This window comes from Protomyctophum bolini, assembly GCF_963924005.1.
Source record: "Protomyctophum bolini genome assembly, chromosome: 17".
NCBI classification, from domain to species: Eukaryota; Metazoa; Chordata; class Actinopteri; order Myctophiformes; family Myctophidae; genus Protomyctophum; species Protomyctophum bolini.
Window position 1 is genome coordinate 16,487,595 of NC_137878.1, and position 17,544 is coordinate 16,505,138.

The 17,544-nt window shown below is 45.9% G+C and overlaps 1 protein-coding gene across 1 annotated transcript in view; it reads left to right on the top strand.

Annotated features, from left to right (window-relative positions):
- pou2f2a (POU class 2 homeobox 2a) overlaps positions 1-14,461 on the top strand; it is a gene marked incomplete at both ends in the record, with an annotated part of 68,468 nt that extends 54,007 nt beyond the window's left edge. The window contains 11 exons of the mRNA XM_080786845.1: positions 1,620-1,898; positions 2,300-2,411; positions 2,893-2,963; positions 6,413-6,673; positions 7,100-7,241; positions 8,381-8,529; positions 8,715-8,912; positions 9,213-9,261; positions 10,783-10,933; positions 12,178-12,251; positions 14,094-14,461. Of these exons, the coding sequence (XP_080642971.1) occupies positions 1,620-1,898; positions 2,300-2,411; positions 2,893-2,963; positions 6,413-6,673; positions 7,100-7,241; positions 8,381-8,529; positions 8,715-8,912; positions 9,213-9,261; positions 10,783-10,933; positions 12,178-12,251; positions 14,094-14,461 (1,854 nt within the window). The remainder of the gene's footprint in view (positions 1-1,619; positions 1,899-2,299; positions 2,412-2,892; positions 2,964-6,412; positions 6,674-7,099; positions 7,242-8,380; positions 8,530-8,714; positions 8,913-9,212; positions 9,262-10,782; positions 10,934-12,177; positions 12,252-14,093) is intronic.
- Positions 14,462-17,544: the final 3,083 nt, after the last annotated feature.

Here is a 17,544-nt window from a genome sequence, read left to right on the forward strand (position 1 = left end):
TCCAGCCGGGGAAAGTCTTCAGCTCAGGATTGACCATTCCATTTATTGCAAAGCTATTGCATTTAGTTTGGTGGTCTGGCTCTGCTCATGTGATATCACAGATTACCTGTGCACCGCCACCAAGACACATGGCCACCTCTTAACCCTTATCCCTACACTAATTTTCCATTTTTTACTATTTAAAAAAACCTTTCAAAATAGTTCAAATAGCCGATCTACAAGCTCACAATGGGGACTTTAAGCAACGACGGCTATGGCAGTCGGCTCCGGCAACCGGAAATGGATCAGTGCTCGATGTATAAACCTGCTTGCCGTCGCAGCCCTTTCTACTACGGAAGAACCTACACTTACACGTAGTGTCTACAACGCCATGTCATAACCATGTTTATTGAAATTATAGCTGTCAGACATTTACACCGATTGCTCTCTCTTATGCTGTGTAATGTGTTGGCCTGCTCTGAATGAAGAAATAACACTAATACCATATGTCACATTAACCATGTTCAATAAAACGGTTTTAGAATTACACCGATTGCTCCAGCACCTTCCTCTTTCCACTGCTGATCATGTCCAGTACATATAAGAATTAAGCAATATCGGCAAGTTAGCTGACGCGCGACGGGGTGTTTAAAAAAAAAAGTGTTTATGTTTGACACACGCTGCATAGACGCGTCACCATGGGAACCAATGTCGCCAACGCCGACGGCTGTTTGCTTAACGATTTTGACAGCTACGGCGATGGCGTTATAGCCGCCGTACTTCCACCTAGCGGAGCCGCCCTGAAAACCGTCGTTGCTTAAAGTCCCTAATGTCTCCATGTAGATCGGCTAGTTGAACTATTTTAAAATGTTTTTCAAAATACAACGTAGTAAAAATGGCAAATATGTTTAGGGTTAAGGGGTGGTGCAAGATGGAACTCATAATCTCATGTAGAACAATCCATAAGTCACTTATAATTACAGAATCAGCCATTATAGAACTGAACTGGATACCACATATCATAGTACAACCATAAATATTAATCACAGAATCACCCATTACACTACAGGGAGGAGGCTGGGGAGGTGGAGAGAATAGAACGCGGACATTCTGAACAACTGTGTCAACTAGCATGAGTGAACGCAGAATAGAGACTGCTTAAAATATATGAAACGCCTGATGTACTGTGGGCGTGTGTTAGCTTGAAGCGAATGAGAAACAGACAGACTGATTAGTGGGAGTATATATGAAATAACTATTAGCGAATGAATGGGAGGTCCGGGGAGAGATAATTAGAAGTACTGTAACCTCCTGCCTTCCATGTCCCAATGAACTATCTGATATGTGGTACGTGCCTTAACCACTAGGCAATCAGTGCCCCATGGATTTTGTCTTATCCCTGCCCTCCCTCTCCTCTCTCTCTCCTCTCACTCTCCTCTCCTTACCCTCTTCTCCTTACCCTCTACTCCTAACCATCTCCTCCTCTACCTCTCTTCTCCTTACCCTCTCCCTCTCCTCTCCTTAACCTCTACTCCTAAACATCTCCTCCTCTCCCTCTCCTCTCCTTACCCTCTCCCTCTCCTCTCCTTACCCTCTACGCCTAACCCACTCCTCCTCTCCTCTCCTCTCCTGGTCCCCAGCTTGCAGCTCTCCTCCCAGCCCAGCAGCAGATGCTCCTGCAGCAGGCTCAGGCCCAGCTCCTGGCAGCCGCCGTCCAGCAGTCCAACGCTGCGCACGCTGCGCACGCCGCGCACGCCGCACACGCTGCCCACGCCGCACAGCAACAGGCCAACCAGCAGCAGAGCCAATCACAGGCCGCGCAGCAACAGCAGCAGTCCACTAAACAGGAGCAACAGGCTCAAGCCCCGCCCCCTCCTCCACAGCTGACTTTGTCTCAGCCAATCCAGCTCACCGCCCAGGTAGGAGCAGCCAGTCAGCACGTGTGGTTTGGGCCAAGGGAAATGGAAGCTGTTAGGGAGCAAAAACTTAGGCCCCTTTGCACTCACTAGAAGTACATGTGTGTGCGTGCGTGCATGCGTGCGTGCGTGCGTGTATGTTTTGTTATATGGTGCTTCATTCCACATGCAAAGTCTTATTTTAGTATTTATTAGTGAGATTCCATGCTGGGTTTGAGTATGCCACATTCCCAACCCAAAATATGTCATTTTAAATACAGGCTGCAACATTGGCATTCCAAGATACCCACCAACAGCAAAATGCCTTGCATTTATTTTGTGTGTGTGTGTGTGTGTGTGTGTGTGTGTGGGTGTGTGTGGGTGTGGGTGTGTGTGTGCGTGTGCGTGTGCGCTCGCTCGCGCAGGACATCCAGCAACTGCTGCAGCTCCAGCAGTTGGTGCTGATGCCAGGCCACCCGCTGCAGTCCCCCGCCCAGTTCCTCCTGTCTCAGCCCACACAACAGCAGCCACAGCAGGGTAAGCTCAAACATCCTGATTCCTGCACAGGCGTCCGACTCGCCTGCGATTTGAACCCCCACCAAAGTCACTTTTCCACCGCTCATACAAGAGGCGGTCCCCGCTCACTCGGTCAGATGTTTCGCCTATGAGCTTAAAGGCCTTTTCAGACGGGCAGCGACTGACGCGCCTAGTAATTAATGTTCGATGAGAGCCTGAGGCGTGCGTTTATTTTGCCACGGAGATGCACGAGACCACATTCAATCCCTTGTTGATGTATCCTTGCGAGGCTGTCGGTGAGTCATGGACGGTCTGACACCTGTCGCTCCAAACATAAATTAGCCTTAATGGTTTCACTGTGTACTACTAGGTCGTTGACACAACACAACACAATATATTTAGAGTAAAGCGCTTTCCATTGTGCACCCATACGCGTGCAAGGAGTCAAGGACGTGACTGATTGCAATGCGTTGGAATCAACCGGGATGTGTTTGTGCCACAGGTTTGATCCTACCTCAGCAGAACCCAGGAAGTCTCCTGACCTCACCGCCCCGCCTGGGACTCCAAGCACAGGTAGGAGGGAGTCCTCTCCTCTCTCACGCCTGTGTGTGTGTGTGTGTGTGTGTGTGTGTGTGTGTGTGTGTGTGTGTGTGTGTGTGTGTGTGTGTGTGTGTGTGTGTGTGTGTGTGTGTGTGTGTGTGTGTGTGTGTGTGTGTGTGTGTGTGTGTGTGTGTGTGTGTGTGTGTGTGTGCGCGTGTTTGAGCACATGCACGGTGCGCAAGCCTCTCCACCACGACAAGGTAGCAGCACACATAAATGAATAAGGCTACAGTCCTTCTCAAAGCTGACGTGGTTCTGAATCGGACCCAAGGTGTTTTACTACGTGTAATCCCCTCTCTCGCTCACTGCATCTATCTGAAATAAACAGTAAGAGGCCAAGAGAATGGTATTTGTGTGTGATGAAGAGAGACAAACAGAAAGAGAACATTTTGATGTATACAAAGAGAAACCAGGTGAGACTAGAGTACTTAACAAATTCAACAGCACACGGGGGACCAGCCTCTACAGGCAGAAATCAAACAGCTCTTGTTGAATCTCTGCAGCTTCATTGATCGGCTAACAACAACGGCCGACAGGGAGTCGATCACACACACACACATTTTCCAATAGCAGACGTCGCTTCGCCCCCGAAACTACTCGGCGCACTGCAAAGGCACTCCAGGGCCATGTTACACCAAGCTCCCTTTCTACACAGTAAAATCCCCAGTGTTGATTTGACTCTGAGAGTGCAAGAATAGTGCTTGTGATCTCTCAAGCAGCGATAGGTTGATATTGCATCTGATGATTTATCCTAGTTTTATTGAGGTTATTCCTACCGTGATGAAATGTGCAAGGAAAGCGATCAAATGGAATGATAATAAAACACAGACCGGCAGTGGGTGGGGGGGGGGGGGGGCATTTTGTGGAGGTGAGACTGAAAAAAAAGACAATCGATTTACATCAAGGAGACATCTCACCTTGAAAGAAACAATTAGGAAATGGTATAATCCAAACAAAATCCATAAAGTATCTTCAAGCGTAGATCATTTTGTGTCCCATAATGTATTTTTCTGCTCTACACACACACACACACACACACACACACACACACACACACACACACACACACACACACACACACACACCGAAAGAGATGAATTGGATAAGCCTGTTATGAGTTTTCAGGACTTGGGAAGTGAACACTATACATATTCAGCTTGAGTAAATAAAAATATAACTTCAGCTATCGTGGCTGTCGGGTGGAAACCTTGTATGTCCAAAACTGTTATCAGGAAGTTTAAACCTCCAGTGGATCCAATGTAGATATTATTTAGTCACAGAGACTTTTCACCGGTTCAATATTTATAAAACTCACAAACGTAATGACTTACAGTTTGGATGTCGAAAATGTAAAAAGAATGCAAATTTACAAGCTCACAAGGTGTCGCATCTCAGCACATTGTGAGCTTGCAGCTTGTATTGTTTACAACTTTTTTGCAACACATTAATTTACGAATGCAGAAAAACACATAAAAAGTATATGGAAATATGGAAATACAAGGTTTTCTGCCTGACGGCAATGATATGTCATTTCAGTATGCTGCCATTTTACAAATGAGTTACATTATGGCTCGTAGCCTATGCAGTATAAGTGTTTCATTCCAGCACCCGCAACCCAAAACAGCCACCTCTCTCCCCTGAATCCTATTCCAAAGTCAATAACGCACCCTGTCAATTTGGCAGAGGTTCGGGCATGTCTCATTCACTGGATTCAACATATATGCCTTAGTAGTCCATCTGATTCATAATCGGTAGTGTCGCCTGAATCCAATGAGGGACTTTGATTCTTTGCTAATACATTCACCTCCCAGCGAAAGCGTTCAGCTCTCCTCTCAGCTCTTTTACATGTGATAAAAGGATGCATGGATTCCTCCTCACAGGCCCAGGCCACAGTTATAGATCTTCCATTAGGCATTGATGAAGTCATGTCATACATAACATAATGTATTTGATGCACAGAGACGGTTGATGTAAATGAGCTGCATGGCTCCAGATGGCGTGCATGGCCTGTGTGGAATTACTGGAGTCCCGCGAGGAACGCAGGGTCAGATTCATTAGTTTCCCTGAGCTTTCTCACTGCCATCTGATCTACTCAAAATTCATATTTGAGCAATATATGGCATCGGGCTGCCTGCCAGCCTGCCACGGTTGTGATATTTTAGTTGATGATTAATTGCCATACAAATAATTGTGATTAATAATTGAGTTGTGTTTTTGGCATTGAACGCTGGTGGTGAGACACTCTTTTCCAGCGGTATCGAGTCTGAGAAAAGCACAAACAATATAAACGTTTAGTAGTAGTTAGTTAACCACCGCAACCACCGCTACTAGTTTTCCACCGCAAAAGAGAATATAAAAAAGAATAATTAATAAATAGTGAAAATAGCAGCAATCTTCAATCTTGTAGATCTGCTATTTTGAAAATATATGAACAAACATACCTCAACATTTTTAAGATTGTTTTGCCCTAAATGACTAATCATTTCTGTTATACAGATGAATTGAAACAATTCTAAAAATTATGCAAAATTAAATTGTGATTAGTTCAAATAATTGCGATCAGTTAATAATATAATAATTATGACAGGCCTATATATGTCTGGCATGTGTGTCTTTTCATCTACATTTTAGCCTTTTAACAAAGTCCTGAAATAACCTGACTCCACCAGATGGTGGCAGTAGTGAGTTCCTGCTCCCATCTGGTCTCTCTCGGGCAGAGACGATGAACTCCGATCAAATGCTGAATGGAGCGATACGCGGCCGTATGCGCCCGCTAAAGGCGGGATCAACGTGAGACTGGTGACGTAGTGAAGCAGTGCCACAAATGTAAACACAACCTAACAGGACTACAACTCGAAATCATTATGGAGATATCAGATTTATGTCCCGCTGCTGCTTCAGGTTCATCGTTTCGCCTTGATATGAGAGAGACTAGATGCAGTTTGGAGGAGCGAACCTGTGAACTCAATACTGCCGCGATCTGGCAGAGTCAGGTTAGTCCTGAAGCACTCCTGAGAAAAAAAAGTATATTCAAAGGAATAGACGCAGAACCTTTGCTCATGGAGTGCTAAAGGAATAGACGCAGAGCCTTTGCTCATGGAGTGCTAAAGGAATAGACGCAGAACCTTTGCTCATGGAGTGCTAAAAAACTCAGAAAAGGTGTGTTCAGAGTTATACATAACTCTGAAGGTGACTTCGCAATGCTTGGCATTCTCAAGTTATGTGACTCAAGTTACATTCAGGCAGTGGAACCTTTTTCAATCTGACTGGTTTTCCAATGGTACTGTGAAATATGTTGTCCTGCATAGTTTTGTTAAAATCAACATGTCAGTGCTTTGAATATAACCCCCCACCAACTCCATGTCGTGTGTCTCATTTATTCATTCTAGCTTCAATATGGTGACTGTGTGTGGTCATTACAGAGGGAGAAGAGTTGTGACGTAGCACTTGGTGGCGGCAGCGGTAGCAGCGGCGGGGGCGGCAGCGGCGCCATCGTCTCCACCGGGGGCAGCAGCAGCGTAGCCGTAGCCTCTGGTGGAGGCGCCTCGGCCTCCGGCAGTGCCTCTGGCCTAACGCCTGGAGGTCACGGGGGTCACTTGGGCGAGGAGCCCAGCGATCTGGAGGAGCTGGAGCAATTTGCGCGCACCTTCAAACAGAGACGCATCAAGCTGGGCTTCACGCAGGTGAGACTGGGAGGTTATTATAACCACTTGAACTCACGCAGGTGAGACTGGGAGGTTATTATAACCACTTGAACTCACGCAGGTGAGACTGGGAGGTTATTATAACCACTTTAACTCTACAACCGTGATTCCCTAACAATGCCAAGCCTCCTCCTTTGGTCCCTGTACACCACATATTTTCACTGATAATAGCCAGTGTACAAGCTCAGAACACATGTGTTGCGACGTGGTGTGATCAAATGTTTGCCCCAGAGTAGGGAAGTAAAACAATACGTTCAAGAGTAATATTTTTTTGTTTTGATTCATCAACATTGTAGCAGCAATAACAACAATAGCAAATAATTATAATGTGCTTGTATTCACTATTTGTAATCCACACATTTGTAACCAGTTAAGTCTCTGACCATGTGTGTGTGCTCCTGCCAGGGGGATGTGGGCATGGCGATGGGCAAACTGTACGGCAACGACTTCAGCCAGACCACCATCTCTCGCTTCGAGGCCCTCAACCTCAGCTTCAAGAACATGTGCAAGCTCAAACCACTGCTGGAGAAGTGGCTAAGCGATGCAGGTGAGCACTTTTGAATAGCTGCCATGATGGCATAGCGCAGCCATTCTCAAAATGTCAAGGACAACCAGTACGCTATGAAATATGGCCACAACATCTGTATCTCTGGGACTGCAAATGTAAGTCTACACTGGGGACAGAACGGAACCGTACCGCGGGTAGACTGAAACGGAAGCGTCTAGCTGGCTGCACCACCAATTCATCCGTCCCGTGGGGAGTTCTGTATTTACTGTTATTTTCCTCTAAGGCAAGGTGAAGGGCTGCGAAACCCCCATGGACACACGGGAAAGAAATAGCAAAAAAGATTCACGGGCCGGCCGCGGAGTTATGCACAACCTGCACACCACACCTGTGTTCGGTGTAGTCGTGTTCCATTGATTATAGTGGCAGTGTACCGTTGCGGATGCCCACGGACTCCGATCCGCGAACAGAGCAGGGCAATTCTGCACCAATTCCATCCCCAGTGCAGCCCGGCCCTAGAATGCAGAAATGGAACCAAATAGACCCGTAAGTGACTCATAGTGTAGGGGTCTTGGTTCCTATAGCTATCATTCATTTAGCTGGAGACCGCCTAGAACACTCACAAGGTTTTCTAAGACTGGGACACAGCAATGTATCAAAACCACTGTTTACCCAGGATCTGCAAAGTCACTGTTTTGTAACGGTGTGACTCGGGATCTGGGACCGAATTGCAGAACAGACAGTCAAGAGGCATATCAGGTCAAATGCACAGTGATTTATTCTCCTAAAACAGGAACATAAGAATAAACGCAGCAGTACACTGAAAACACTAGCAGAACATGGCTACTGAACACCAAGATCTGGCAGGGAACCTACAGTAAGGAACTGAGGGTTTAAATAGACAAAGGAGTCAGGACTAACTAGTTTCAGGTGAAACTCAAAGACAATCAACACAGGGATCGACGGGTGACTAATGAGTAATCATAGGAAGGTGAGACAAGACAGGTAACACTAGGCGAAACAGGAAAGAATAGGACATCATGACTACACAATAAAAGTATACAACAGAGACATGTTTGCATATCACCCGCTCTGTTTCTCTCTGCCTCTCTCAGAGACCATGGCTGTCGACAGCATGCTGCCAAGCCCCTCATCTCTCTGTTTCTCTCTGCCTCTCTCAGAGACCATGGCTGTCGACAGCATGCTGCCAAGCCCCTCATCTCTCTCCTCCCCCATGATGGGCTTCGATGGGTTGCCCGGGCGACGCAGGAAGAAACGCACCAGCATCGAGACCAACGTCCGCGTGGCCTTAGAGCGCAACTTCATCCATGTAACATTAATAAACCTATCTACCCCACTTCATCAATGTAACATTAACAAGCCTTCTATCTACCAAACCATCTCTGTCTATCTACCTACCTGGTGACCAGGTAGGTAGATAGACAGACCAGGCCTGTCTGTCTGCTTGTCCAGCTCATGTATCTTATAGAGATTTTCTCATGGCTGTCTCTCCAGAACCAAAAGCCTACCTCGGAGGAGATCCTGATGATGGCGGAGCAGCTCAACATGGAGAAGGAGGTGATCCGCGTCTGGTTCTGCAACCGCCGGCAGAAGGAGAAGCGCATCAACCCGTCCAGCAGTTCCACCCCGCCACTGCCCAGCCAGACCCCGCCGGTCATCATGCACAAAACCACCTGCTACAGCCCACACATGGTACGGTGCTAACACATGTGCCCCGTGCCGAAAATCGCTGATGTACAAACAGTGAGCTTGTAGATGGGCTATTTGTGGTGTGGGACAATTTATCGTTAACTGCTGGCTGTTGTACGAATGGGGTACGTGCCGCTGATAATAACTAATGTTTCTGTATGTTTGCATCTCTCCTGCTGTCTGTCTATGCGCAATCTGAGAATCCATCTGCAAAAAAACAGCGCACTCTTTGACACAAGTCAACAGTCTGTCTCGAGAGACTAATCTGTGCGTCTCTCTGACTGTCTCTCTCTCTCAATTCAGATGTCCAGTCAGGGCCTGTCCCAGGTTACCACCAGCCTCAGCACAACAGGTGAGCATCATTAGCACAAATTTGAATTGTTAATGTTTAGAATAGGTCTTGGGCAACTGTTGATAACAATTAAGTATTGTGATGTCGTGATATCTTTGTAATATATAAACAATATGGCATATGGTAGTCATTCTAAAAATATATATATTTCAATGATACATACAATTGTTATGTCAGGGCCCCAGTATAGCCTACAACACCTACACGGTAAAATACTCTCAGAGGGTAGGCTACAAATGGAACCAAACAGTTCTGCAAGGATCCATTTGGTTCCATTTGTACAATGTCAGTTGCTGTGCCGATCATTGCGAAGTTCGATTGAGATGACTCGGCCCCTCCGAGTTGTAACCCAATAGCACAGAATCGTAATATCAACCCGATCTCATCCAAACACGTTGAAATAACACGGATTGGCAATTCCGTACATGCACTACTAGTGAAAGCCAAGACGTCGCGTCAAAACAGTGTAATATGTAATATGTACGGTGTCACGGGGAAGCCCGTGCCCTATACACACACACACACACACTGATTAAGGACATTGCACGCACGCACACACCACACAGACTGTGGGTAGTGGGGCAGACAGGTCCATATAATCATATAATGTCAATACTGTTGATGTATGCATTTACAGGATGTACAAATGAAATGATACACAAAGGGAAAACATTCCTTTTATTAACCTGTGTTTATTGCAACCTCAGTGTTTGTATGGCCTTTCCAGTGCTGGCACTTTAAGAAGGGGGGAAGGTGCCAAGTACTGTTGAGGAGTAGGGGTGTTCCACAATGTCAAGTGTAAAGTATGTCTATTATCGGGGGAAATGAATGTAACCCCATATGATGTATAATCTAAAATAGAACATCTAGGTGTGGGGTTGCCTATTCAGGTTCAGCTGATAGCTGTGAGCTTGTAGATCTACTGTTTATATTTAATTGCTTCGCTGTGGGTGGTAGGATCCTCTCCTATAAAGAGGAGACTGCAGGCAGAGCTAGTCAGTTATGCTGGGGCAGGCATCATGCTGACAGCCCTGTGAGAGAGCTGCTGGGGCCCATGTCATGGGCATAGCCTATAGTGTCGTTTGTTATTTTTCCTTTTTCCTACGTTGTACATTAAGTATTTTTGAGTTCTTTGTTTTGTATTTTGGCCAGTATTTTTGCTGTTTGATTTTTCTTTTGTGAATATCTACACTGGAGCTGGAGGTTTTGAGCAATAAAAACCACCAAAAAGCATCGCTGACTGTTTTTGGAGCCTTGGCCCTCGGGCAACTTCACATACGGATTTTGGGGTTTTCTAGTCATGTATGTACGGAATTGCCAATTATTAATCAAGTTTTATCTCATCCAGCAAATTACAGCAACATTTTGCTATCCCCTAGTGAAACCTTCAGTGAAATGGTTGATAAAATGGCATCAGATACAAAACATGCTTTACAGCACTGAATTTTAATACATTGACTCACTCCACTTCTCATGCTCTTTCCCTCTCTCTTTCTTTTTCTCTCTCTCCCCTTCTCTCAGTCGCCAGTCTGTCTCCCTCGGCAACCTGTCTTCTGACTCCTGTAGTCTCGGCCGCGGCAGGATCCGCCTCCTCCTCTGTGACTCCGCCCCCTCACAGCACAGCCAGCCCCGCCCCTCACAGCCTGGCGGTCCAACACGGGCTCAACACTGGGTGAGTGTCCACGGTGGTCCTGGGGAGTTCCATTTTCATCCTTGCTAACCGCCAGAGGCGCTGCTTAAAGCACTGAATATTCCCCTTTGCGCATAATGTGCAGGGGAATATTCAGTGCTTTAAGCACCGTCTCGGCGGTCATTCAGGATTCATAGAACCATAGTTACGTATGTAACGTTCGTTTTCAGCTACCAGTACATTTAAATGCCTACTTTGTGCGTTCCTAGAATAAAGCAGAAATACTGTAGCAAACACACACACACACACACACACACACGCACACACACACACACACACACACACACACACACACACACACACACTTCTAACACACCTAGCAATAATACCAACCCTCTTCTCCATTTGCCAACTCTGAAGGTCTCTACTACACACCAGGAGTGTAAATAATTTGAAAATGTGTCTAGGTATTGATATAGTTGATGCTTGATACTCGATCCTTTTCGTTTTTAATTACCTTATTGCTGCGTAATACTCACGTTCCATGTGGATGTATGGTATTCAGGACACAAACAACACGTTGTAAAAACTAATGCCCCTGCTTTGTAAGGACCTTACTGCTCTGACAGTTGCACTGCTTTGTAAGGACTTTACTGCTCTGACAGTTGAACTGCTTTGTAAAGACCTTACTGCTCTGACAGTTGAACTGCTTTGTAAGAACCTTACTGCTCTGACAGTTGAACTGCTTTGTAAGGACCTTACTGCTCTGACAGTTGAACTGCTTTGTAAGGCTCTGACAGTTGAACTTTGAAAACCTCTCAGAGTTCGAGTTGTCTAGCTGGCCAATATTTGCATGCTGATGCAGTGGGGAATTCATGGTATGGGCCCTTTGATGTTATGTCAAAAGTTCAAAACCTATATATGCTGCCAGTTTCGCAGCAAATTCAGTTTCCCTTGCATGAGGAAACACTCAGAAAAAAGAAAACGCGTGCAAGCACAGACATGAGCTCAACTTTATAGAATGTCAGATACTGATCTGGTAAAGTACAACGTGTACCGTGTATACCGTGCATGAGATTAGCGGGCAGATACCTTGGGGCTTTTTGTTTAATGAGATTTTATTGCCTCGTTTAACCTGATTGCTTCTCTATTCCTTCATTATGCGCAAATGTGGTGTGTGTGTGTGTGCACGCGTGTGTGTGTGTGTGTGTGTGTGTGTGTGTGTGTGTGTGTGTGTGTGTGTGTGTGTGTGTATGTGTGATTTGCGGTCCATACACACATTTCAGGAACACAATGATGGGAGTAAGCACAGGGATGACCCAGGCCCTTATGGGCAGCAATCCCCTGGCCACCATGCAAGGTGTGTGGTGTGCATGTGTGTAGATCTGCATGCAGACACATTCACTCCCCTCAAATGTTTAATGCCAAATATATGCTACATCGTACGACGGCAGAGCGGCCCGAAAATAGCAGATGTACAAGCTCATAAAGCGCAGCGAGCTTGTAGATCGGCTATCGTTGGCGCGCGACACTGTCGTGCGACAAAGTATAAACTGGGCTTAAAGCCTCCATTTCACAAGATGAGTCAGCCGTCTCTTTTTCACGCCGCTTCCATTCTATCTGAAATGAATTTCCTGGCAAAGCCTCGGACTGCGGTGGCCGACGGCACCTCAACAAACTCACTCTGTTAGGGATTTCCAGCACACACTCTGGAAATTGCTCAGTATGGTGAGAGATTCAATTTGATTCTCATACAGTGGTCTGACTTCCTCACAACGTGGCAGTGAGTCCGCCCCATGGCAAAGCTTAGAAATCAGAGTGAACTTGTACAGCAAAAACCCGTTGAGCAGGGCCTCACGCAGCATATCAACAAGCAATTACCTCCTCTCACCTTCCACTCAGTGTCCCATGGGCTAAATGGCAGCGGCCACCCAAAATTGTCTTTTTAACCGAGGTGCTCTGCTTGCAAAATCAATACAAAATTCAAGCATTGCAAACGGCGTTGCGAATCTCCGCTTTGAATCCTAACATATAGGGCGCCTTTGCTGCCGATTTAGCCCAGCATCTGTCCTCCAGTTGCCCTGGCCATGCCGTCCTCCTCTAGGCCATGAGCTGAGGAGAAGGATACAGCACATTATGGAAAATGCAGGTGTTAGCACTTAGCACCGTCTGCACACGCTGTGACTCTGTTAGAGAACGACACCAGGAGAGTGTGTCTATTTTAAAAGGATTTCAGTCATGTGCCTTGTTGGCTTGGAGCGCCACTGGGAGAGAGAGAGGTTGGATAACCACCGGGAGAGAGAGAGAGGTGGGGTAGGACCACGACTGGTCGACAAGAGGTATTGCCTAGAAGAAGTAGGTCACCCAAAATGATTACTTATTTTCTATCAATCACACACACCCCATGAAGCCTTGCATTCATGGATTTTATTTTTTATTTTTTGTCGCATTCCTGAGTATCAATTGATTGGCAGACGAGTGGACGTCCAACGGCGGTAAAGGCAGTTGGCGTCCATTTGTAGAGGTGGGGTGAACTACTCCTTTGAAGCTCAACAACCTAATATCTCCCCTGGCCAAGCATGCTTTACTCTTACTGTACCTCTTAGCTCAGCAGTAGAATTTCAGTGCTCGTGTGGGAAACCTTCTTCTTTGACTTAAAAAAGGGGGTTTTGGGGTCTTATTATTATTTACATCTTAAGTACATCTCACTCAATTCAATTCCATCAGTTCATTTTAATCCACATTAATAGTGCATGTTGTGTGTGTGTGTGTGTGTGTGTGTGTGTGTGTGTGTGTGTGTGTGTGTGTGTGTGTGTGTGTGTGTGTGTGGCTTTTAATACGCCTGCATGCTGACTCCATTAAACCATGCATTTGAACAGCCATGCGATATGCATCACGACACACGGTCGTTACACCCGTAGTCTCATTACATTCAGTCTCGCTCATCTTCTTCCTCCAGGAAAACTCATTTTCAGTTTGATGAATTCATAACCAAATAATGTTTCCTTTCCACAATGTTACATTGTCTGTTGCTGTTCCAACAGAACTTAAGGTGAAATGTCGTATTTCTAATGATAGAGAACTTATCTCCTCCACCCGCATCCCAATGTCCTCCCCTTTCCTTTCCTTTCTTTTCTCCTTTCTACCTGTCTTTCTCCCTCCCTTTCCAATCCTTTCCCGTCCTCCCTCCACCATGAATCAGCCTTGGCAGCAAGTGGTGGGCAGCTGCCTATCTCCAGCCTTGAGAGCGCTCACATGCTTCTGGGCGGAGCCGGGTCCGCCTCCTCCCTCCGTGCCTCCCTCTTCCTCAACCACCCCGCCCTCCACTCCATGGCCGCGGGCGCCTCCCCTTCCGCCATGGGAATGGTCAGCAGCAGCAGCGTCGGTGGGTGTGGCCTGAGGCCGCCGCCCCGGTCCCCGCCGCCGCAGCATCCTCCCGCCGCCGCCAGTGACCTCATGAGCCCCACCTCCTGCCCCGAAGACTCTCCGTGCTCAAGCCCCGCCTCCTTCTGCTCCTACAGCGAAGGCGCCTCCTCGCCACCGCCCCTAGAAGGGGCCATGGCCGAGTGACGCCCCGACTGACAGCCAGCATTACCCTATCAGAGGAGAGGAGGACGGCGAGAATGAGGGAGGAGCTTTAAATAGTTATTTATACAACCTCGCCTTTCAACCAAAGCCATCTCTCTGTCGGATCCATCGTCATCGCTCTCTGTTCTTTCTCCCTCTCCCCCCCCCCCGCTGACGTCTACCGAAGCCAAAAATACATACAGACAAATGTTGGGGAGGAAAGAGAGAGGTGGAGAAAGAGAGAATGGAGGGAAGATGGAAAGGATGGAGAGAACAGGAGAATGGAGGAGGGGGGTATTTGAAACCAAATAATACTGATCTATCTATACAGCTGGAGAGGTGGCAGTGGAACGCTTTTTGCTGGGCAGAGGATACTAAAAACGTTTTTTTTTGTGAAAACTTTTGGCGAGGGTGGACAGTTTGCGTTTGATGGCTGAAATGAGTAGATCAAGACCCCCAAAAACTGGGTGGCAAAAGTCGAATGGAAATAACGTATTTTTTTTCTTTTTTATTTACATAAATAAATAACCAAATAGAGGTGGGAGTGACTCTCAAACAAACAAACAAACACACACACACACACACACACACACACACACACACACACACACACACACAAAGGTGACAAGCATACCAAAATCTCCAAATACCAAAAACTGAAAACCAAAAACTAAGAAAACTAATGGAAAGAAAAGCTTTAGTTCACAAAGACTTAAATATCTGATCGTGTCCGTGATCAGTTCATAGTACCACTTCACAGTCATCTACCATTTCACCCTCACGTGTTCATTGACTAGACATATATTTTTATATTGTTTATACGTGGCATATTTTGTGACCTTTCATACCAAACACAGATGGATCTTAATGTTTTGCTATTGGTTGGACACTAACATTGATGTAATAGCTTTTGCACAGTGGTTTGTGCCATTTATTTAAAATGTCTTCATACACCAGATGGGTGGGGTTAACACCATCAGGACTATTCAGCTAGAGTCATACTAGTTGTCAATCAACTTCTCCACTTCATTTCTTCTCCACTATTCGTGGATCAAACAAACCATTTCAGCTTTTGTTACAGAAGAACCATACTTCTTTGGAACGATGGAACCATTAAGCCCTAACCACACCAAAGGGTTGAGGCGGCTTTAGCGTTGTCCCAGCAGTGTGATATGTCCTGTTGTACGTTGAACCACGTCGTCCCAATTAACGCATGGAATTCAATGGCCCAAACCACACCAAAGGGTTGCCATGCAACTCCTTGCAATCGTTTGGACCCAAGGAGTTGCATGGCGACCCTTTGCTGTGGTGAGGGCCACACCAAAGGTGGTACAGAATGAATAACTTTCTGTATTTATAGATTACATATAAACATTTCCTGGCATTCATCTCTCCATATATCTACATTACATCTTTATATTGATTATCAGTGTCATCAACTAACTCAAAGGAATTCACATTATCATGTTCATGATCTGAGTGGTAGTAGCACACACGTACCTTCACTGCCTGTGTTCATGCACACACTTTTTATGTATTCTCTCTCATTATGCGTTTCTTCAACATTGTCTGCATAGACATTTTCTGCATTTTACAGCCTGCTTTAAACCACTGTACTGCATCAGTCAGTCAGTCAGTCTGTCTCCATACCAAAGTGTGATATTGTACATCCACACAGCATGCTGAATCTCTGTTACAGTAGCAGCCAAGGGGACTGGTGTCCTCAGCTCTGTTCAAGAGACAAAACAAACACTGCAGAGCTTTACGATGAATCCAGACCAAAAAAAAGAGGGGAAGAAAAATTGTTGGAACTACACACATACACACACCTTTTGATTTAATTTTTTAACTGCCCCGCAAAATCACCTGCCCTACCGACCTTCCATCCCACCTGCGCCTCTCCATTGCCTCCAAAGATTTGATCTATGGGCCAAAAAAGAAGACTAGAAGAGAGGAAGAGGAGGAGGAGGAGACGAGGACTCAGCCCTCAGGACGGAGAAGTGGGAGGAGGAGGAGCCAAAGGCATTGAAAGCTGCAGGGGAAACGGAGGAAGATGAAGAGGAGGAGGAGGAGGAGGAGTGCTTGTTGGGCGGACCAAAAAGAAAAGAAACCAAAAAGTAAACAAAACCAAAACCTACTATTACTACTATTATTATTAGCTATGTATGAGTGAACGAACTGAACCTGAAAAAAACCAAAAATACCAACGCGTGAACAAAGACGAGGAAAAGAGGAGCTACGGGTGGCGAGGGTGTGTAGAGAGCGAGAGAGAGAGAGAAACGTGGGGAGGGATAAAGCCTCCTCGGCCTGTTAGTTTGTTCTGAACCACTTGAACCCTATAGCATCCCTATTCATAGGCATATCATCATTGGCAAATCTTACAAGCTTGCGTTTTGAGGTTGTAGATCAGATGTCTTTTCCTCTCCCTGGGGAACGAAGTACAAAGGGTTTACATGGTTTCAACTGTGATTGTGTTCCTCATGCAGACGAACAGGATTTCTGTCTCTCGTGCCTCGCTCTCTGTCTCCATCTGTGGCCTCGAGCTTTATTCGCATTGCTTTCTTTTTTCCTGGATAACATGGAATAACCTCAATGAACTGAATTTAAGAATAGAATATATATTTTGTTTAGTTTTTTGTTTTGCTTTCCATAGTCTGTTATGCTGTATACATTTGTATCATTGCTTTCTATTTTATTGTGTGGTGGTTGGATATGGGTTGTTGATTCTGGGTGTCAGGGAATGAGGGGGGGGGGGGGGGGGGGTTGCGGGTGGGTCATGTATCGCCTATTTTGATATACTCTTTTGTCCCTTTGGTTGTGCTCTGGGTTTTTATGTTTGCGCTTTACGTTACGGTTGGAAATAACTGTGAAACTGTAGCTTCCACAATATTTTTTTTTGTTTTTGTTTGATAGCGAATGTAGTGAAAAAGAGAAGAAGAAAACTATAAAACCAAAATTGAATACCAAAAGCAAAACCTTTTTAAACATACTGTACAACCATACCAAATAGAAAGACCAAACCGTGTGTGTGTGTGTGTGTGTGTGTGTGTGTGTGTGTGTGTGTGTGTGTGTGTGTGTGTGTGTGT